At 62.9% G+C, this 19582-nt stretch overlaps 16 protein-coding genes across 16 annotated transcripts, besides 1 other annotated feature; 10 read left to right on the top strand and 6 right to left on the bottom strand.

Moving 5' to 3' along the window:
- Window positions 1-29: 29 nt before the first annotated feature.
- MRET_0889 (SANT domain protein) lies at window positions 30-2762 on the bottom strand (the record flags this gene model as incomplete). The annotated part of the gene is made up of 1 exon (XM_027627516.1): window positions 30-2762. One exon carries the CDS (start codon window positions 2760-2762, stop codon window positions 30-32), a length of 2733 nt encoding a protein of 910 aa, XP_027484038.1.
- Window positions 2763-2933: 171 nt separating this feature from the next.
- On the top strand, window positions 2934-3563 carry MRET_0888 (ubiquitin-conjugating enzyme E2 D; the record flags this gene model as incomplete). The annotated part of the gene is made up of 7 exons (XM_027627515.1): window positions 2934-2957; window positions 2993-3064; window positions 3104-3127; window positions 3155-3338; window positions 3366-3395; window positions 3428-3524; window positions 3551-3563. The coding sequence occupies 7 exons, from the start codon at window positions 2934-2936 to the stop codon at window positions 3561-3563; spliced, it is 444 nt and encodes a 147-aa protein (XP_027484039.1).
- Window positions 3564-3680: 117 nt separating this feature from the next.
- MRET_0887 (fatty acid elongase 3) lies at window positions 3681-4520 on the bottom strand (the record flags this gene model as incomplete). The annotated part of the gene is made up of 1 exon (XM_027627514.1): window positions 3681-4520. One exon carries the CDS (start codon window positions 4518-4520, stop codon window positions 3681-3683), a length of 840 nt encoding a protein of 279 aa, XP_027484036.1.
- A 103-nt stretch (window positions 4521-4623) lies between these two features.
- MRET_0886 (nucleotide exchange factor for Gsp1p) lies at window positions 4624-5658 on the top strand (the record flags this gene model as incomplete). Its single annotated transcript, XM_027627513.1, has 1 exon — window positions 4624-5658. The coding sequence occupies one exon, from the start codon at window positions 4624-4626 to the stop codon at window positions 5656-5658; it is 1035 nt and encodes a 344-aa protein (XP_027484037.1).
- MRET_0885 (transcriptional adapter 3) lies at window positions 5659-7290 on the bottom strand (the record flags this gene model as incomplete). The annotated part of the gene is made up of 1 exon (XM_027627512.1): window positions 5659-7290. One exon carries the CDS (start codon window positions 7288-7290, stop codon window positions 5659-5661), a length of 1632 nt encoding a protein of 543 aa, XP_027484034.1.
- A 141-nt stretch (window positions 7291-7431) lies between these two features.
- On the top strand, window positions 7432-7682 carry MRET_0884 (urea transporter; the record flags this gene model as incomplete). The annotated part of the gene is made up of 2 exons (XM_027627511.1): window positions 7432-7594; window positions 7627-7682. 2 exons carry the CDS (start codon window positions 7432-7434, stop codon window positions 7680-7682), a joined length of 219 nt encoding a protein of 72 aa, XP_027484035.1.
- A 76-nt stretch (window positions 7683-7758) lies between these two features.
- Window positions 7759-7942: a binding site.
- A 37-nt stretch (window positions 7943-7979) lies between these two features.
- Window positions 7980-9587, top strand: MRET_0883 (uncharacterized protein; the record flags this gene model as incomplete). The annotated part of the gene is made up of 1 exon (XM_027627510.1): window positions 7980-9587. The coding sequence occupies one exon, from the start codon at window positions 7980-7982 to the stop codon at window positions 9585-9587; it is 1608 nt and encodes a 535-aa protein (XP_027484032.1).
- MRET_0882 (PPR repeat containing protein) lies at window positions 9582-10286 on the bottom strand (the record flags this gene model as incomplete). Its single annotated transcript, XM_027627509.1, has 1 exon — window positions 9582-10286. The coding sequence occupies one exon, from the start codon at window positions 10284-10286 to the stop codon at window positions 9582-9584; it is 705 nt and encodes a 234-aa protein (XP_027484033.1).
- Window positions 10287-10339: 53 nt separating this feature from the next.
- MRET_0881 (DUF803 domain membrane protein) lies at window positions 10340-11371 on the top strand (the record flags this gene model as incomplete). The annotated part of the gene is made up of 1 exon (XM_027627508.1): window positions 10340-11371. The coding sequence occupies one exon, from the start codon at window positions 10340-10342 to the stop codon at window positions 11369-11371; it is 1032 nt and encodes a 343-aa protein (XP_027484030.1).
- A 46-nt stretch (window positions 11372-11417) lies between these two features.
- MRET_0880 (uncharacterized protein) lies at window positions 11418-12273 on the top strand (the record flags this gene model as incomplete). The annotated part of the gene is made up of 2 exons (XM_027627507.1): window positions 11418-11723; window positions 11752-12273. The coding sequence occupies 2 exons, from the start codon at window positions 11418-11420 to the stop codon at window positions 12271-12273; spliced, it is 828 nt and encodes a 275-aa protein (XP_027484031.1).
- A 22-nt stretch (window positions 12274-12295) lies between these two features.
- On the top strand, window positions 12296-13699 carry MRET_0879 (cryptococcal mannosyltransferase 1; the record flags this gene model as incomplete). The annotated part of the gene is made up of 1 exon (XM_027627506.1): window positions 12296-13699. The coding sequence occupies one exon, from the start codon at window positions 12296-12298 to the stop codon at window positions 13697-13699; it is 1404 nt and encodes a 467-aa protein (XP_027483983.1).
- A 74-nt stretch (window positions 13700-13773) lies between these two features.
- On the top strand, window positions 13774-15507 carry MRET_0878 (Rho GTPase-activating protein RGD1; the record flags this gene model as incomplete). Its single annotated transcript, XM_027627505.1, has 1 exon — window positions 13774-15507. One exon carries the CDS (start codon window positions 13774-13776, stop codon window positions 15505-15507), a length of 1734 nt encoding a protein of 577 aa, XP_027483982.1.
- Window positions 15508-15584: 77 nt separating this feature from the next.
- Window positions 15585-15920, bottom strand: MRET_0877 (large subunit ribosomal protein LP2; the record flags this gene model as incomplete). Its single annotated transcript, XM_027627504.1, has 1 exon — window positions 15585-15920. One exon carries the CDS (start codon window positions 15918-15920, stop codon window positions 15585-15587), a length of 336 nt encoding a protein of 111 aa, XP_027483987.1.
- Window positions 15921-16281: 361 nt separating this feature from the next.
- On the top strand, window positions 16282-16700 carry MRET_0876 (small subunit ribosomal protein S15e; the record flags this gene model as incomplete). The annotated part of the gene is made up of 3 exons (XM_027627503.1): window positions 16282-16500; window positions 16538-16647; window positions 16676-16700. 3 exons carry the CDS (start codon window positions 16282-16284, stop codon window positions 16698-16700), a joined length of 354 nt encoding a protein of 117 aa, XP_027483986.1.
- A 152-nt stretch (window positions 16701-16852) lies between these two features.
- On the top strand, window positions 16853-18679 carry MRET_0875 (crossover junction endonuclease MUS81; the record flags this gene model as incomplete). Its single annotated transcript, XM_027627502.1, has 1 exon — window positions 16853-18679. One exon carries the CDS (start codon window positions 16853-16855, stop codon window positions 18677-18679), a length of 1827 nt encoding a protein of 608 aa, XP_027483985.1.
- On the bottom strand, window positions 18676-19473 carry MRET_0874 (4-amino-4-deoxychorismate lyase; the record flags this gene model as incomplete). The annotated part of the gene is made up of 1 exon (XM_027627501.1): window positions 18676-19473. The coding sequence occupies one exon, from the start codon at window positions 19471-19473 to the stop codon at window positions 18676-18678; it is 798 nt and encodes a 265-aa protein (XP_027483984.1).
- Between the last annotated feature and the right edge of the window lie 109 nt (window positions 19474-19582).

Here is a 19582-nt window from a genome sequence, read left to right as displayed (position 1 = left end):
AAGAAGGGTATCTACGTTGTATCTCCACATTATGTAGGCCATCGGTCCTGCCGGGTATGATGAAAGTAGCCCATGTTCGGACCGGGTCGCATGGGCATACGCGGCACAGAGGCAGGCATATACGGCGACGGTGGGGTTGGCGCTGGTGGGTACTTGGGCATGGGGTAGCCGTACATACCTGGTGGTGGCATGGCCCGAGGCACGGCGCCCGGGGTCGGCGATGAGGCAGCATCGCGATAGTACATATTCAATGCTGGAGAGGCGTGCATGGGATGATGCACTGGGCGCGGCGGGCCGTATGCAGCATAGGACATAGACGGTGGCGCTGACGGGACGGGCACGACACTCGTTCGTGGCGTCGGTGGCGTCGGTGGCGGTGGCGGCGGTGTGTACGACATCCGAGCCACGTGGGTATCTGGCATCCTCATGGGGATCCGCGTAGAGCTCTGTCCCTCATCGTCCGTTTCGTCGTCGTCAGCTGCCTCGGCATGCGCAGGCTGCTGCTGCTGCTGCGGCGGCGGCGTAGGAGCAGGCTCGTCCTTCGGTACGAGCTCCCGAGGCGCTGGCGGTGGCGGCATGGATGGGCTCGGCCACGATGTGATAGAGGCCTTCGACGCGCCCTCGGGCAGGGCATCGTACCACGCCTGAACGAACGCCAAAGCCGCACGCGATTTCTCTTCCCAGGACTCTGTAGCATGGCGCTGAGCGAGGGCAGCAGCCTCTTGAAAGTAGGTGCTTTCGCTGGCGTGGCGTGCGAAAAAGTTGCGCGTCTGTGCGGGTGTCTTGGCCGGGAAGGCGGCGGCCAGGGCATTCCAATCCTTGCCGTAGATGGCGAGTAGACGCAGAAACTCGGCACGCTCCGACATGGACCAGTGCGGTCCACGCGAGCGGCTCTTGGGCTCGTCCGTGCCGACAGAGCGCCGCTTCTTCGGCTCTGGCGCAGGCGTCGCGAGCGTCGCGAGTGCCTCGAGTGCCTCGGCTGCGGCCAAATCGCGCTCCAGCTCGGTTTCAGCTGGTGGCGACGACTCGCGCTGCTTGGTGCGTGACTTTTTGGCACGCGGCGGCGGCTCGTCCGAGGGGCGCTTACCAGAGCGCTCCTCGTCTGCCTCTCCCTCCTTCTGCTCGGCTTCCGTGGCAGCAATATCGGTGATGAGCGCACTTCCCTTGGACTTTTTCGGCTTCGACTTGGTCTTTTTGCGGCGCTCACGATGACGCGCATTTAGTAGCGCCTTGTAGCCAGCCAAGTGCTTGTGCAGGTAGTAGAAAGCAACACACTGATTCGGCGTTTTGTGCGGTAGCTTTTCGGCGATGCGTCCAAACTGCTTCGGGTACAACACGTAGCGCCGCGCAAAGATGTTTCGCTCCTCTTCGCTCCACACGTCAGGGTCGAAGCCGCCAAAGTAAAAACGTGTCGAGTCAGCCACATAGCCATTGTCGACGTCGAGCTGGGGCTGTGGGTCCAGGCACATATCCGGCACGGTCGCCGATGTACGAGCGGCTCGCGCGACGGGGTCCTGCATCTCGGCATTCTCGAGCGATGCCAAGATCTCCTGGAACTCGGCCTCAGAGCGCACGGCATCTCCGAATCCGCTCGAGCCAAGCCCACCGCGTCGGAAAGAGCGCGTCGTCGGCATCCACGCCTTCCCTGGCGTCTCATCCTGCGGCGTCGTGGACGTCGCCGAAGCACGGCGCTCACGCTCGCGATCCAGCGATGCACAGTATTGGCTCCATGCCTGGTGCTTGGCACGGTACTCGTTCCGCAGCTGCACAAGTTTGATGCGCTGCGTCTCTTTTTGCTCGCGGATCTGGCGGTAGAGGTATTCGTCGACAGCGCTTTTCTCCACAGGCCGCTGCACCTGAGCTGGTTTCTGAAGACCTAGCATCGCAGGCACACGTAGCGACGCAGTGACTCGATGATTTTCTTCCAGAATCGTGTGCGTGTGCGCATCCGACCATGGGTACCGCAGCACCAACTGCTGGGTCAGTGCATGCACGACGCGCTGCATACGCTCTGTTTCGTCATCCTCTGTCGGGGAGAAAGCAGCTGGATCTTCAGGATGGGTGGGAGGAGACTCGGCAGGCAGCTCTGGCGCCTGCTCTTTCGGCACATCAGTTTGCGGGGCAGGCTCCGGCTGAGATGCAGGGGGGCGTTCTTCTGGAGCCTCCTTCGATGGCGCTGGCACGTTCGCATTTTCTTCTGAAGTCTCAGGCGGCGCTGGCTCTGACTCGACGCGTGGGCCGTCTGTGGTAGGTGGCGGCAACGCCTCGAGGGACTCGCGCGCCTCAGAGTCGATCGGCTGCTCGGCAGGTTTGGGGACGGGTGTGCTATCTTGGGCATCGTGTGTCTCTGCAGAGTCGTACGCGAGGGGCGCCTCTTTCTCCGTGGCACCGAGCCGACTCTCATTGGGACGCTCGTCCATGTGTCCCTCGGGCTCCTTGGCCGTCGTGCGCTTCACGTCCACTTCCGGCTCACCATATAGATCCTCTGTGACATTGGCATCCTGTTCTTGCATATACGAGCGCGATGCCTGCATCTGGTTCAAGCCTGCTTGATCGTAGTCATAATAGGCATGGTCGCCACGCGACGAGCGATAGCCACGATGCTTTTTCGAGCGTGGCCGCTCATGGTCACGCGGCCACTCATGCGATCTTGGCGCACCCCACGGACGAAATCTCGCTGGCGGGGCCTCGCGCGACCACCCCGATGGTCGCGCCTGGTCTTTTCGCTCTGCCACAGCCTCGGGCGGCGAGGGCGGCGGCATTTGATCGCCATGCGACGCAGCGCGTCGTCGCCCGATCAAAAAGCGCGGATGTCTATCTCGGCCGAGACACGGAGGCCCCAGCCAGGTGACAGGCGTACGTGGCGGTGGGGTGGAGCGGGTCCGTTTCTTCTCTCTTGTTCCCCGCCACGGCATTGTTGATTCGATTCCAAGATGGCGATGAAACGTATTAGCAAGGTGTGTATGGTGGCGCTTGTCGCTTACCTATGCAGGAATTGGCCGACCTCGGTCGCGACCCGCCGTCTTCGTGCAGCGCCGGTCCGACGGGCGACAACATGTTCCAGGTATGTGTGGATCGAGTGGGAGGCAGCTGACCAGCGCAGTGGCAAGCTACGATCATGGGTCCGGTATGTCGATGCCTACTTACGACGTAGAGTGACTCGCCGTACAGTGGTGGTGTGTTCTTCCTGACCATTACATTCCCGACGGACTACCCCTTCAAGCCGCCCAAGGTGTCTTTCACGACGAAGATCTACCACCCGAATATCAACGCGAATGGCAGCATCTGCTTGGACATTCTCAGGGACCAGTGGAGCCCGGCCCTGACGATCTCGAAGGGTACGTAAGCATGTGCGCTGACGGTAGTCCTTCTGTCCATCTGCTCTATGCTGACGGGTATGTGTGCCGCGTGTGGCTGACGCCTCTAGACCCCAACCCCGACGACCCTCTTGTGCCGGACATTGCACACCTGTACAAGACTGACAGGGCTGCGTACGAAAACACGGCGCGCGAATGGACCAGGAAGTACGTTGGTATTGCTCACCATCTAGGTATGCTATGTAGACAGGGCGTCGATAGGTCCATCATGGGTAGCGCCAGACCACTTGGTCATGTAGCACGTGACAGCGTTGAGGCTTCGCCGCGAGGCGCCGGTCATTGGCCGGACGGACTGCGGCACCGCTACTGGGTCTTTTTGTCCGCCTTGGGGGCCTTTTTGTACGTGTCGCGGTAGAAGAAGATAAACAGGACCAGGTAGCTCACGAGGATGCCGAGACCCGAGAAGGCCGCCGCGGGTTCGCCGTGGCAGTAGCGCACGTACGGCATCCATGGTGCATACAAGTGAATGTAGTGGTGGTAGATACCGTAGATGCACACGACGACGTCGATGACGAACTGTACAATCTGACCCGTTGTGACGAGCTGCTTCCATGGGCACCGGACGCCAATGCTGGCGAGCGCATAGTAGCCGTACATGATGACGTGCACGGCGAGATTCAGGCAGATGATGACCCACGACAGGGTGGTCTGGTTCACGATCTGGGAGTAGCACAAGGCGGCGGTAGCCATGTGGTGATACACGTGCAAGAAGAGCAGCTTCTTCTTCTTGAGCACGAGAAAGAGCGTGTCGGCAAACTCCCAGTACTTGAAGTAGTAGTTGATGATGTGGAACATTTCCGCATCAAAGTACAATCGGTACTCACAGATCGAGTTGTGCATGCCATACTTGAAAATAATCGGAATCTCGAGTTCGAGGTACAGGCACAAGAGCAGCAGGCTTCCGAGACACAGAAGGACGTTGTGCAGGAAGAAGGGGATCTTGAGCACGCGCGCCGGCACCGCCGGCAGGTGCCGCATCACAGCTTGACCACCCAGCACGATCGTGATGTACCCCACCGACATGGCCACCACCGACATGACCGTCGAGAGCGGCGTCACGCCCGGCTGCCAAAAATGCATCGGTGCCGTGTAGCGCACAACGCTCGGCGGCAGCAGAGACTTGATACCTTCGTACAGGGCCATGGTGGTGGGAACAAGGAAAGAGCCTATTGTGCCACGGCCCTCTTCCTAGCTGACTAAGCGTGGCACGCCGTGCGGCGCTCCGCCACGCGTCGATCGACGCGACATGGCAGCGTCGCGGCGCTGGCGCCTAGCTGGACGGTGGGGTGCGCTCGTCACGCAGGGGCGCTTAGTCGATGTGCCTGCGCGAGGCACACTGGCGGCTGCGTCCGTCTCGCATGCGGTGGTGGCAGAGGCACAGACGGCGTACTTGGCGGGTCACAACACGTGGGGGCAACTGGGTCAGGGACGCACGAGCGTATGGGGCACGGCGCGCATCGCGCTCCCGGACCGCATTGTGAGTGCGGCGGCGGGCCTTGGCTTTACGTGTCTGGCGACGTCCGATGCGCTGTATGTGAGCGGCACGAATGTCCGAGGCCAAATGGGCCTCGACCAAGAGCGAGGCTCGCTGTCGTTCCAGCGCCTCGCTCTGCCGGCTGTGCGCAGCGTGTGTGCCGGTCTGGATCACATGCTCGTGCTCGCAGGTGCGCAGGTATGGGCCTGTGGTCTGCATACGGACAGGCAGCTAGGCGTGCCGTCGCGCGCGCCGTACCTGGCCACGCTCGAGCGCGTCGCCATACCGCTGGCGGACGGCGAAGGCGTGACGCGCCTGGCTGCGCAGGGCGATACGTCGGTGGCACTGACGTCGCGTGGGCGCGTCTTTCTCTGGGGCAACACGGAGTATGGCCAGCACCTGCGTCGTGACGCGGTCGACCGGCTGGATACGCCGACGCTCTTGCCTATCGACGAGGCTGTGTGCGACGTGCAGGTGGGCGGCAGCTTTCTCCTCGTTCTCACTGCCGATGGCAGCGTGTACACGGCGGGCTACGGCGCGACGGGGCATGCGCAGGCGCCGTATGCGCGTCTCACGCGCCTCCCGCTGCCTTCGCGCGCCGTGTCGCTGAGTGCGAGTCTGCAGTACGCAGCGGCTGTGACGGACGCGGGGCATGTATGGACGTGGGGCCTAGACTCGCCCGATGGACGCCTCGGTCTGGGCGTTCTGGCAGATCACCGCGTGCATGAGCCGCGGCGCGTGCCTTTCTCCGAGCGAGCTACGCACGTTGTGTGCGGGGGTCAGGCTCTGTTGGTACGCTGTGCGTAATTACGTGTCTATGCCTTGGTATATACTTTCGGTGGGCGGCGCACACGCATGTGGGATGTGGGCGAACAGCGGCTCCAACGCGGCCTTGAGCTTCTTGCGGCGCTGCAGAGCGTCTGGCAGCGACTCGGACAGCTGCGGCTTGTTGGGCCCTGCCTCTGCGTCCGTCTTGCGCTTCTTGCCGACACTGGCCTTGATCTGCCGTTGCCGCTTGGCCCAGTTGGCCTCAATTTCGCGATCCACGGCCTGCAGACAGGCCTGGTAGTCCTGGTACGCCATGCGGTCCTGGGCGATGTGGAAGAGCCGCGCCTTGCGCAGCTCGTTCGCGCGACTTTGCTGCCGGAGCCGTGCTTGCGCGAGTCGCAGGGTGGATGCAATCAGACTATCGCCGTGCTCGTCCCAGTGGATCGGCGCGCCCGTCTCGAGGAGCCCGATGGATTCACACGCGTGCCGCACGTGGGTCTCCATATCGACCAGCGAGACGTGGGGGTCGAGGGCGTCGGGCGCGTCCGTGGGCGCCTCGGCGTTGGGCTCTGGCGCGTCGCCGGTCATCAGCGAGGCGGCGAGTCGCTCCATGAGCGGTCCACCACGCGTGCTGGGGTCGTACATCTGGGCGTCCGAGAGCGCATCCAGCGTCGTGTTCGACGGCACGAACGGGCTGTCTTCCGGCGCGGATGGCGGTGCAGGTCGCCATGGCGGCTGCGTCGGCGCGTGGCCCTCCATGGCCTGCAAGACGCTCTGCAGCTCGGCGTCTTCCTTCTCCCATATCTTGCGGTAGTGGACGCCGAGCTCGGGGAAGACGTACGGCGACGGATCATCGGCCTGGCTGGAGAGCCAGGCCAAGTCGTCCTCCGTCACGGGCTTAAAGTACGCATCGACGTAGTGGAAGAAGGTCGTAGCGGGTACCTGCGCCGCCTCCTTCGCCGGCCGCGGGCGAGCGGCGCTGCTCGGCGGTACGTGGCCTGGGACCGTGTACATCGCCTCTCGGTCGTGCCAGTCGGTATTCGCAAAGTCCTCGTGCACATCGTACGGATGCGTGGGGTACGGCCGAATCTCGCGCGTAGGCTCGCGCTTGGGCAGAAAGCTGCTTTGGGGATCTGATGGCGCGTCCCAGCTGAAGGTCGTGGCGTCGTGAAACGTGTCGCCCCGCAAATCAATGACGCCGGCGCTGGGGACGAGAGGCGCCTTCTCCGGCACCGCTTCCGGCCGCGCCTTGTGCGCATCGTCCATCACACGCAGCTTCACACCTAGCGTCTTGGGCTTCGGCTGCACGGCATGCAGGGGCACGTCACTCTCCGACCCCGACGCCTCTTCGCGCTTGCGATGCGCCCGGCTGTAGGTGCGCTGCACGCGGTCATTGGGCGCCCAGTCGGCATCCGAGTCACTCTCTTCGGCACGTGTGTCGTCTTCTTGCTTGACGTGCACGCTCGAGCTGCCCATGGCGCGCCGCTCGTCGGCGAGCGTCTGAGCGCGCGACGCCCAATCCTGGCGGAGCGTCTGCAGGTGATGGACGAGATGATGCAGCTCCTCGAGCGACGGCACGACCGTCGCACTCGTGCCCAGACCACTCGCGTACCGCCTGTACAGAGGCGCGGTACTCGACCGGAACGTCGCTGGGACACCGGCCGCCGGCATCGTCGTCGTCGTCGTCGGCGCCGGCGGCGCCGGCGCCAAGACTGGGGACGCGCCATCGCTTTGTCACGTGATACATGAGCCGAGTCACTTGCGGCGACCGGTGTGTTGAGCCGCCGCCGTGTTTTTTTTTTTTTCTCCCTAATGGACCCATCGACGTTTCCGGCGCCGAACGGGCGACTGACCAAGGCGCAGGGCGATGCCCTCGTGTACTCGACCTTGTGTGGATTTATGCTCGTGGGTCTGTGGGCCGGCGTCAACACGCGCAGTAAGCGCGAGTTTATCAGTGGTGTGCGCACCCAGCCAGGTACGTAGGCGGTGGGGACGTGCTGACGTTAGCTCTGCCGCTGGCGCTGAATTGGATTGCTTCGGGTTCGTGTCTCATGGAACGGTAGGATGACAACGGCATAGCCGTCCCTGGAAGGATTCTCGCACACTGAGCGTACACAGCACCGAGGGGTGTTGGGCGTGTGACGTGGATACGGGTGCCTGTGTCTTGCGGCCGATGGCCGACGCAGCTGTGTATTTCTTGGAAAGCATGGCTACAGACAATGGCTGAGATTATACCGTTGTTGCGGCGCGCGTGGTCGGTCTACGCGCGCCGCATGTACCTGAACGAGATCATGCTCGCGAAGGGAATCTATGTCACTGTCATTCGCTTGTGTTGTTGCGTGCGGTACTAACCAACAGCTATGTCGTCGTCGCTCTTGCAGGCGTACCCTCAAATGACGCTGGTGCCCGGGGCAGGCCTCTTTGGCCTGGGTGCGTATGCGTTCTCGACCATCGCGCCGCTGTGGGCCTTTGCGTTCTTTGGCCCGCTGATTCGGCGGTACTGTCCGGACGGCTTCACGCTGGCCGAGTTTGTGCGGCGCCGATTCGGGTGGCCGATCGGCATTTTCAGTGCGCTCGTGTTTCTGGGCTTTATGTTTTGCTTCATGATTGTGGAGCTGAATACGTACAGTGTCATTGTGCGGACCATCCAGCCTGACATGAACAAGGTGGTGCCGCCGCTGGTGATTGCGCTGACGACGACGATTTACACGACGTACGGCGGATTCAAGGCGTCGCTGTGGACGGACAATTTTAATGCGATTGTCGTCATTGTCTTTATCATCATTGGCTCGGTCATGTTCAGCAAGAAGCTGTCGATCGACAAGGACTTGATGCACGAGAGTGGCATGCTGGGCGCGCACCGTCTGGGTGGCGAGCTGTGGTACATTCTCACGATCTCGATCGTCTTTTCACAGATGTTCAACCAGGGCTTTTGGCAGCGGGCCTTTGCGTCGCGCACGAACGGCGGCCTGTACCTGAGTGTGGCTTTGGCGACGCTGCCGCTGTTTGCGATTGTGTTCCTGGTCGGCATGGCGGGCCCGCTGGCGTACTGGTCGCACGCGCAGCCGCCGATCAACACGAGCGATGCGGATGCGTACGACGACGGCTCGAATGCTCTGTTTCGTGCGTTGCTGTACATGCCCAAGTGGGTGCATGGCCTGGTCCTGGTGTTGACGGGTGTGCTGTCGTCGAGTGCGTACGATACGTTTCAGTCGGCTATGATCAGTGTGATTGAGAGCGACTTGCTGCTGAGCCGCGTCAACATTTGGTGGTGCCGCCTCTTTCTCATTGCGCTCAATGTGCCGTGTGTCGCGCTTGCCGTGATTGACATTGACATTCTGCAGGTGTTTCTCGTGGCCGACCTGGCGGGCTTGGCCGTGATTCCGTCCGTGTTTTTGGGTCTGTCGCGCCGCCTGGCTGTGCTGAATGGCTTCGATCTCGTCGTGGGCGGATGCGGCGGCTTTTTGACCGTGTTTGTGTTTGGCACAATTTACTACCACGGCGATGCGATCGAGGGCGGCAGCCTGATTGGGCTCCCGAATGGCCTGTATGGCGACCCTGACGACTACAGCGTCATTGGGGCGTTTCTCGCGGCGCCGCTGGGCAGTATGGGCTTCACGCTGGGGTCGTGTGCGACGCGGATCTGTCTCGGCTGGCTGTATGCGCGTGCGACGAACCAGCCGTTCACGATGCTCGATCGGCAGCAGATCGACATCCAGGACTGTGTGACCGATGCCGATCGGACCGGCGCGTTCATGGGCAAGGTAAGCAATCCGCTGGACGGACACCGTCTCGAGGACGGGCCGGACAAGGACTTTGACATGCGCATGCATGCGGCGGAGCCGCACTTGATTTCGCACGTCTTGCACCGCGTCGGCTTTGGCAAGGACAGCAGCCACAGCAGCGACGCGTCCGACAAGCACTCGGACGTTGACGTCGAGCACACGATAGAAGATAGGGTATCATGAACGCTGGCGCTGGGGCGTGTCGACCAAAGTGGCGGCGCTGAGGGGCTGCGCGGTGCGGGCGACGGTGCCGTGCGCGGTGCTCGAGTCGAGCTCGTCGACGCGGCCGCAGGGCACGGTGGCGTCGTGCGCTTCGCCCGGCTGCGCCGGCCGGGGCGGCGACGTCGGCGCCTGGCGCAGTGTGCCGGTGACGCCGAGGACGCGGCGCAGGGCGCCGAGGTACTTGGAGCGCGTGTGGTACTGCTTCGTGGGCTCGAGGAGCAGTTCGGCGACGCGCTGCATCGTGCAAGGCGGCGCGTCAAAGTCATCGAGCATCGCACACACATGCTCGCAGACGCGGTCGACGTGGCTGCCGTCGAGAGCGGCGTCCCAAGTGGGCCAGGCGGCCGAGGGCGGCGGCGCGCGTGCGGGGACGAAGCCGCGGGTGTCGTCGGGAGTGATGTCGTGCTCGGTCATGAGGAGCTCGATGGCGGCGGACGGCCGCTCGATCAGGGTGGGATCGTCGCGCAGCAGGTCGGCGAGGGGCGCTGCCTTGTGTAGGTGCGGCTCGGTGTGGACGGGGAACGCGCGCACATTGTCACGGAGGCGCTGGCAAAGGTGCGGGCGCAGAGACGGCCATGCATCGACGAGATCCTGACTAGCATCGCCGCGGGCGTACCGCTCGAGCACGGCGGACTCGGCCATGTCGTGCCACGACCCCATGGGACAGGCGGCGGTGGTGGTGGAGGTGTGTGATCTTCTTGCCACCAGCGAGCATGACGTGGCGGATGCAGGACAAATGGATTGGGTTGATGCTCGCGATCAGCTCGAGTGTGGCGATTGGCACGAGCTTTATTATCACGAAGAAGGGGCTGATGAGTGCGGCGGCGCATAGCGAGGGGCTGGCGTCGGAGCGCCTGAGCTATCTGGGCAATCCGGTGTGGTGGGCCGGCATGCTGACGATGGTCGTGGGCGAGGTGGCGAATTTCGTGGCGTACATGTTTGCGCCGCCGATTCTCGTGACGCCGCTGGGTGCGCTGAGTGTGCTGGTGGGCGCTGTGCTGGCGTCGTTCCTGCTGCACGAGCGTCTCGGGCGGCTGGGCATCCTGGGCTGTGCGCTGTGTCTCGTGGGCACGGTGGTGATTGTCGTGAATGCGCCGGAGGACCGGGATATTCAGACGGTGGACGAGCTCCTGCAGTACGCGATGCGCGCGCCCTTTCTGATCTACTGCCTGTGCACGGCGTGCTTCTCGCTCTACATGGTGTGGCGTGTCGTGCCGCGCTACGGCCACCGGACGCCGCTCGTGTACCTCTCGATCTGCTCGCTCGTCGGCTCGATCTCGGTCATGAGCGTCAAGGCGCTGGGCGTGGCGCTGCGCCTCACCTTTGACGGGCACAACCAGCTCACGCACGTGTCGACGTACTGCTTCGGCCTCATGGTCGTGCTGTGCATTCTCGTCCAGATGAACTACTTCAACCGCGCGCTCGATCAGTTCTCGACGAACGTCGTCAATCCGATCTACTATGTCATGTTCACCACATCCACCATCCTGGCGTCGGTGCTGCTGTTCCAGGGCTTTGACACGACGAACGCCGCCGCCGTGTCCCTGCTCGGCGGCTTTCTCGTCACGTTCCTGGGCGTCTACCTGCTCAATGCCAACGCGCAGGCTCCCGCGTCGTCCGCGGACTATGAGCGCATCTACCCCGACCGCGACGCTGCTGCGTCGTTCGTGATCGACGAGCCGACGCAGAGCTTCCCGCTCACCCCCTTCCACGACCAGCCCGCCGAGCCCGCTCGCTCTCCGTAGTTGGTAGGATACCCCCCTGAGGCGGCCGTCTTCTCACCTCCACACCATGCCGAACAGCGCCTGGCCTGTGGCTCGGCCCCGCTCGTCGGCGTGGGAGGAGGGGGTCGTGTATCCCCTCCTGCTGCTCGCTGCGCTGTACCATGTAGTGCAGTGCATTCCCGCGTGGTGGCTGCCCGCCCCACTTCGACAGGCAGGGTGGGGCTTCCCCAGCGATGTGTTTCTCCTCCTGCACATGCCGACGTCGGTGCCGACGCGCGTGCTGCGAGACGCCCTGCCAGCGCAGCTCTCGTGGCTCGCTCCGAGCGCCGTGCTCGAGGCGCTTCTCGCGCGTCTCTCGAGCGTCGAAGGCCGCGTACGTATACGGCTGCTGACGTGTACAGAAAGTCTACCTGGTGCTGGGCGCCGCACCGATCGTCGCGTGCACGCACTGCCACGACACGCAGGACTACCAGGCCTACCGCCTCTATCATGTGTGGCGCATGTATGTCGCGCAGGCGCTCGCGCTCTCGATCGCCACGATCACGCCCCATGGCACGCTGCCGCGCCTCGTCGAGAACGTCGCGCAGCACGCGTACCCTGGCCTCGTCGCCACACGCACGCGCGCGCACTGGCGCACGCGTGCGTGGCTCGCGCTCCTCGCGCTCTTGGCCGTCGACGTCGGCGCCATCCTGTACGCCGAGCACCTGCCTCTTCCCCCCGGGCTCTGGGAGCACTGGCACGCGTATGCGCACATCGCACGCCACACGCTCCTGCTGTGCCTCGTCGTCCTCGTAGCACGCGGCGTGCGCTGGCAGCCACCGTTCCTCCCCGTCCTCGACGCGCTGCAGGCCGTCGCTGCGACACACACACGATTCGAGACGCACCTGGCCGCGCGGCCTCCACTTGCCTCGCCTCGTTCATAGCCGCCTCCCTGCTGTTGGCTGTATGGCGTCGCCCGCGGATGGCGTCGAGCTGGACATGCTCGATCACGGCGAGTGGGGCGTGCCGTCCCCTGCGCCGCGTGGGCGTGCGCCATGGTGGCGGCCAGCGTGGCTACGCGATGCGCGCGGGCGGATTGGGGTCGTCTCGGTGGTGCTTTTCCTCGGCCTGAGCTGGTACTTTTCCATGCCGAGTACGCTGTACGCGTACGCCGTGGTGGTGTGCTTCACGTGCCCGATGCTGTTGTGCCACCTGCTGTATCGTCGCGCATGGGCTACGACCTCGCTCGTCCGCCGCACGGTGCTCGTTGTGGTCACAGCCTGGGTGGCGCTCAGCGCGCTGCGTGGCTGGGCGCCGGCGCATCTGCCCGTGCCGCCGGCGTGGCGTGCGTCGAATGACACGTACTTTATTGCGTCGATTCTGTACAACGCCGAGCGCATTTTGCCGCAGTACACGGACTCGCTGGTGTCGTTCGCCCGCGACGTGGGCGTGGAGCGTGTCTACGTGTCGGTGCTGGAGAACGACTCGCAGGACAGGACGCCGGCGATGCTCGAGGCGCTGCGCCGCACGTTGGAGCGCGCTGGCGTGCGCCACACGATCGTCTCGGCGCCGCTGCCTGCGTCGATCCGCTCGTTCGAGCGCATTCAGCGGCTCTCGACGCTCCGGAATATGGCGATGCGGCCGCTGTACGACGACGTCCGCATGCCCATATCGAAGGTCGTATGGATCAATGACGTGCTGTTTACGCCGCACATGCTGCACCACCTCGTGCACACGCTCGACGGCACGTACGACCAGGCGTGCGCGCTCGACTACTTCTGGCTCGGCTTCTACGACACGTGGGTGCTGCGGGATCAGTACGGCGAGACGGTGCGTCCGCTGTGGCCGTACTTCCGACGCAAGGACGAGCGGCGCGCCGTCGACGCCCAGCAGCCGATCCCCGTCAACGCGTGCTGGAACGGCGTCACGGTGTTTGACGCGCGCTGGTTCACCAACGCCACGCCGCCCGTCCTCCGCCGCGAGCCGGCCGTGGCCGACTTGCCGCCGCCGCCGATCGAGCGCGCAGACGGCCTCGACTACCCGGCCAAGCTCCCACTGCAGTTCCGCACATGCGCCCCCTGCAACGCGTCCGAGTCCATCCTCACGAGCGTCGACATGCACCGCCTCGCGAGCCCGCACCGACCCCGCATCTTTGTGAATCCCGCCGTCAAAGTCGCGTACGACTACCCGAGCTACTACTTGTACAACCACATGCTCACCTGGTACGTCATGCAGCCGTGGCGCTACGTGTGGGAGACATGGATCGAGCGCCGCCTCTTTAGCTGGATCGCGAACCTCGGCAACCGCTGGGATCCGTGTGCGCCGCTGCTGCAGCGCCAGTGGGCCACGGACGCCGCCTCGTGGACGTAAATAGCACGTGTAGCCACGTGGCTCGGAACGGACGTGCCTCGGCCCCAGGCCGCCGCGGTCGGGGGCCCGCCACGATGGACGACGCGGCCAGGCCGGCGGCGAACGCGCCCGCGCTGGGTGCGGAAGCATCGCAGGTCGTCGACGAGGCTACGATGCGTGCGCTCAACTCGATGGACTGCAGCTTGCACCTGATGGACGAGCGCATGAAGCAGAGCATCGAGTCGGCGCGGGGCGCGAGTCAGATGCTGAAGAGGCGGGCTGCGCTCGAGGAGGAGTATGCGCAGAGCCTGAAGAAGATCGCGCGCGCGGCCATGTCAGACTACACGGGCAACGACGTGCGTGCGGGCACGTACGGCACAAGCTGGATCCACATGATCAAGAACCAGGACATCCTCAGCGAGAACCACTTCCGCTTCGCCAGCAAGCTCACCAACATCAGCGACGACATCGCGGGCCTCGTGCATGACGCCGAACAGCACCGGAAGCAGTCACGCGACTTGGGCTTCCGTCTCGAAAAGAACCTGCTCGAGGCCGAAAGCACCGCGGATCGGGCGCGCGTGCGTCTCGACAGCGCCATCGACGACCTCGATCGCGTTCTGCTCCTCAAGCACGGCGATCCGCGCGCGAACGACAAGCGCTCGATCGGCATGCCCTTCTCCAAGGGCAGCAGCCTGTTCAAGTCCAAGAATCCCCAGCAAATCGCCCGCACCGAGGACGAGTGCCGCGCGAAACAAGGCCATGCGCACGACACGCTGCGGTCCGAGGCGCAGACGGCGCAGGCCAAGCGCCAAGAGTACTTCCAGCAGCAGCTCCCCCAGATTCTGCGCGCCTACAAAGAGTCGCTCGACGAACTCGAAACAGGCCTGCAGTTCCAGCTCATGCGCTACGCGTTCTTGTACGAAAACATCGCGCTCAGCGACGGCTTGTGCGTGAATCCGCTCGGCGACAAGTCAGCGCCCCCGGGACTGCGAGACGCGGTCGCCTCTATCAACAACAAGAGCGATTTCAAAGACTTTATGCAGAACTACGAGCTCGTATTCAACAACAAGGAGCACAGGCCGACACCGCACCGCGCCAATCCCTACGACGAGGCGACACTCGCGCAGTATCGGCACCAGACGACCTTGAAGCAGGCGCCCAGCGACGTCGACGGCGCGACGCCCGCGGCGCGCCCCGTGTTCGGCGTCGACCTCGAGACGCAAATGGTACGCGACGGCGTCCAAGTGCCGCCGATCCTCGAAATCTGTGCCGATGCCATTGAGCGCGTCGGCATCCGAAACACGGGCATCTATCGCTTGTCCGGCACCTCGTCGCGCGTCCAAAAGCTCAAGAACCGCTTCGACTACGACTGGTCGACCGTGGATGTGATGGCGAACGAGGCCATCCAGGATATCAACATCGTAGCGGGCTGCCTCAAGCAGTGGTTCCGTGAGCTGCCCGAGCCGCTGTTCACGTACCCATTATACCCAGCCTTTATCGAGGCAGCCAAGATCAGCAACGACTTTCTGCGCCAGGTCCGCCTGCACGAGCAAGTCAACAACCTGCCCGACGCCAACTATGCCACGCTGCGCTTCCTCATGACGCACCTCGACCGCGTTCGAGCCCACGAGGCTGACAATCAAATGTCGGCGCACAACCTCGCGATCGTGTTTGGGCCCACGCTGCTGCGCTCGCCCCACGAGGCGCAGATGGCCAGTACCGGCGCCGGTGGTGCCGTGTTCCTCCCCGACATGGGCCTCCAGTGCAAGGCCGTCGAGACCATCTTGCTCAAGTACCGCGACATCTTTGTCGAGGCCGACGAGGCATGAGGGCGAATGTGCACGTAGCACAGCTTGGGTATCTACTCAAGCTATGTAGGTATTCGCTTTTGAAAAAGAGGAGACACTTAGTCAAAGAGACCGAAGCCCATGTCGTCGTCCGACTCCTCCTTGGGCTCCTCCTTCTTCTCCTCCTTGGCCTCCTCGGCGGCGCCACCGGCGGCAGCACCACCCGCAGCAGGAGCGGCAGCCACGGCACCAGCCGAAGGCACCGAGGCGAGCTTCTCCTTACCCTCCGAGATCAGGGCGGCGAGGTCCTTCTCGGCGAGCTCAGCCACGAGCTTCTCGAGGCGCTCACCGTCGGCCTCAATACCGACCGTGCTGAGGAGCTTGGTCACGTCGTCGGCGGTAGGCTTCTCCTCCTTACCGAGCGAGAGCAGCATGTAGGCGGCAATGTGCTTCATCTTGTCTAGTTGTTGCTGGTTTCGTACCACAAATCCGCTAAACTAGCTTTGGTCCCTGTGGGAAGACTTGAGGGTGAAGAACAAGTTGGGCGGCAGGAGGCGCCTCGACTAGGGGCAGGCATGGTTTGTGTCACGTGCACCTAGCCAAAACTACATCGCACGTGATGCATTGGGCACCGCTTTCCTAGCGTCCATGCCACCTCCGTCTTTCTCACACCGTCGAAGATGTACGTCCTGCTGACGAGAGTGCACTAACCATCGCAGGGATAGCTACGACGCCGCTGCCGCCGCAGAGCTGAAGCGCAAGAGGACCTTCCGCAAGTTTTCGTACCGCGGTGTGGACCTCGATGACCTGCTCGACATGTCGAACGAAGACTTTGTCAAGCTGGTGCACGCCCGTGCCCGCAGGCGCTTCTCGCGTGGTCTGAAGCGCAAGCCTATGGCCCTCATCAAGAAGCTGCGCAAGGCCAAGAAGGAGGCTCAGCCTAACGAGAAGCCCGCCGTCGTGCGCACGCACATGCGTGACATGATTGTGGTGCCTGAGATGATCGGCTCCATGATTGGCGTCTACAACGGCAAGGTACGCTCTCACACACCCTCTCCTTTGCTAACGCCAGGTGTTCACGACCGTCGAAATCAAGCCCGAGATGACCGGCCACTACCTCGGCGAGTTTGCCATTAGCTACATCCCCACCCGCCACGGTAAGGGCTCGCTCGGCAAGAATGCGTACGTACCACGTCAACTGACCCAACAGCGGCCGCTTCATCCCTCTGTACTAAGAGTGGAAAGTCCCTCTCGGATGTCATCTTGTAGTACATTCCCCGCTACGCCTGCCGTAGTTGCCAGTCTGGCTCAAAATCTGCTGATGCTCCCTCGGTCCAGCACGTGATACATACGAGCGTCGAGCGCACGTCCAGCCTGTCCTTTGGGGATGACGTCACCCGTGGCGGTGTGGCTGTCGTTCCTCGAGGCATGGGCCGATGAGGCACGGCAGCGCGGCACCAAGGCGGCATCTGCGTATCTCAAGGCGCATCAGTCCCTTGCTGCATGTCAAGATACCCTGGTGCACCCATCCGAAACGGTGCGTGTGCGCGGCATAGGCGCGTCCATCGCCGAGCGGATCGAGCGCGCGTATGCTCAGTGGTGTGCACAGCACGGCCGAGACATGCCGCCCAAACCTGGCAGCATGATCGCCCCGTCTCGGAGTCACACCACGGCGCGGCCCCGCAAAACCAAAACGTATATACCCGAGCCACGATCAGGAGCGCATGGACTGCTCGTGGCCCTCTATACCCGTGTGCTGGAAGACGACGATGACGAAGCACAGCTCGGTAAGTCGGAACTGATTGCACGCGCACAGCCTTATTGTGATAGCGACTATACGATGCCTGGACGCAGCGGCGCTGCACCCTCCTCGCTCGTCCGCCACAGTCAGTCCAACAAGACGTTCATCACAGCTTGGAACAGCATCAAGACCCTCATTCATAAAGGATACGTCTACCGTCGTGGCAATCCAGCTCTCTTCTCTTTGAGTCCACAGGGACTCGAGGTGGCCGAGCTCGTCGCCCTTGCGGAGGGCATCACTCGGCAGGCACCTGAACCTCTGCCGAGTGCGCCGTCGCCGGCCTCTCCCGCCGCGCACGAACAGGCGCCTCCGTCTGTTCCCCGCCTATACCTGCCGCCTCGTTCTCAGGTGCCTGTGATCGACCTTGACTCGGATGACGTGGATGACATCCAAATCTGCACACCCGCCAAACCGTTGACCATTTCCCTCATGGACTCGTCGCCGATTGTCATTTCGTCGAGCCCGGCGCCCGTGCCACATGTGCCGTACCACATCCTCCCTGCCTCTTCCTACACCATTCACATGATCGTGGACCACCGCGAAGTGCGAGCCAAGACGGTGGACGGGCGCATTACCTTCCATGACGCCCTGCGTGAGCGTGGCGTGCCGTGCGAGGGACGTGTACTTGAATTGGGCGACATACTTTGGATAGCTCGGGCGAAGCCGCACTTGCCGTCCGAGCAGCAGCAAGCATGGGCGCACATGCAAGAAGTGGTGCTAGACGTCGTGGTGGAACGCAAGCGACTGGACGACCTTACATCGAGTTTGATGGATGGACGATGGCACGACCAGAAGCAGCGTCTTCAGCAGGCGGGCATCGGGCAGGTCCTGTATCTCGTGGAAGACATGCACGTCTCGGAGCTAGTACAGCGGTATGGTGCACAAATCCAAACGGCCTTGAGCAGTACTCAGGTCATTGATGGATTCTTTGTGCATCGCACGGCCCATGGCCAAGGCACCGTGGATTTCCTCGTGACGATGCACGATACGGTACAACATATGTACAAGGACAAGCCTCTCTATGTGCTACGGGAAGAGCAAATTCAGCGTGACACGTACGCACAGATGCAGCGCATGATGCGCGCTGAGCATCCCGGTACGCGCTTCCACACGTCGTTCCACACGTACCAGGAACTGCATACGAAAACAAGCGCATCAGGCTCGCTGCTGGATATGTGGACGCGGATGCTCTTGTGCATTCGAGGCGTGTCGCCGGAAAAGGCCCAGGAACTGACGCGGCGTTGGCCGACGCCGGCTCATCTCTTGCATGCGTACGCACAGTGTGCGTCGGTGCATGATGCTCAGCATTTGTTGAGCACGACCATTGATCCTGCGACGCGCCTCACTCGGAGGCGAATCGGACAGGCTCTGAGCAAGCGCGTTTGGCACACGCTGCAGTCACTCACCTACTAGGACACGAGCTCCACGCGAAACATGCCACGCACTGCATTGCACAGCCACAGCCGCGAGGCTCGATGCATGTCGTCGACTCGAATCACGTCTTGCCGAACAACGTTTTGGCGGACGAGTTCCTGGATCAAAAGGCCCGGTAAAAGGCCCTCAGACAGGACCGGCGTCACGAGGTCACCATGACCGCGCTCGAGTACGAGGTTAGCGATACTCGATTCCGTCACTACACGTCCCTCTGGTGTGTCGTGCCACAGGAGCACATCGAAGCACCCGTCCGGTGCGGCGCCCAAGGTGCCGTGCACGCGTTGCCGGGCGGCGTCGTACGCGGCGCGTGCATCTGTTTTATAGGATACCAACGGCCCTGATAACCGCACAGGCTCAGGATCGAGACGCACCGTCGGCACGGCACGGCTCGTACGCAACGGAGACACAATCGCACGTGTCGTGCCGTGGGCGTGAATACGAACGCTGACGCGTAGCTGTTCCGTTTCTGAGCCCTGGATAGCGTCCAGGTGTTCACAAACCGACTTGAATGCATCGCTGGCGAGGATATCCTCAGCGCTCCAAGCACGCGTCCATGTGTCGGGGTATAGTCGGCACAAGGCGTGTGTCGCGCGAACCAGGCGCTGAATATGAGCCGTGAAGAGAGGTATATGCTTGGCGAGCTTGTGAGTATTCAACGCATCTTCTTGTACATCGGCACAGTGCACGTCTGGTACGAGCTGCTGGAGAGAGGCGCCCGCATCGCGGTAGCAGCGCGCACTTGTCAGGGCTTCGAGCGGCGCGTGAGGCACCATGGTGGAGGCGTAGAAGGATTCCCACGTGTTTCCACGTGCTCTTCCGAGAGCTTCCGGGCTCCAGCGAGACTGGAAATGACACGATGCTGATTGGTGCACTGCGTCGGGC

The sequence above is a fragment of the Malassezia restricta genome, chromosome II (assembly GCF_003290485.1).
Source record: "Malassezia restricta chromosome II, complete sequence".
NCBI classification, from domain to species: Eukaryota; Fungi; Basidiomycota; class Malasseziomycetes; order Malasseziales; family Malasseziaceae; genus Malassezia; species Malassezia restricta.
The sequence above is the reverse complement of the archived record's forward strand: the minus strand, read 5'-3'. Positions and strand labels throughout refer to the sequence as shown.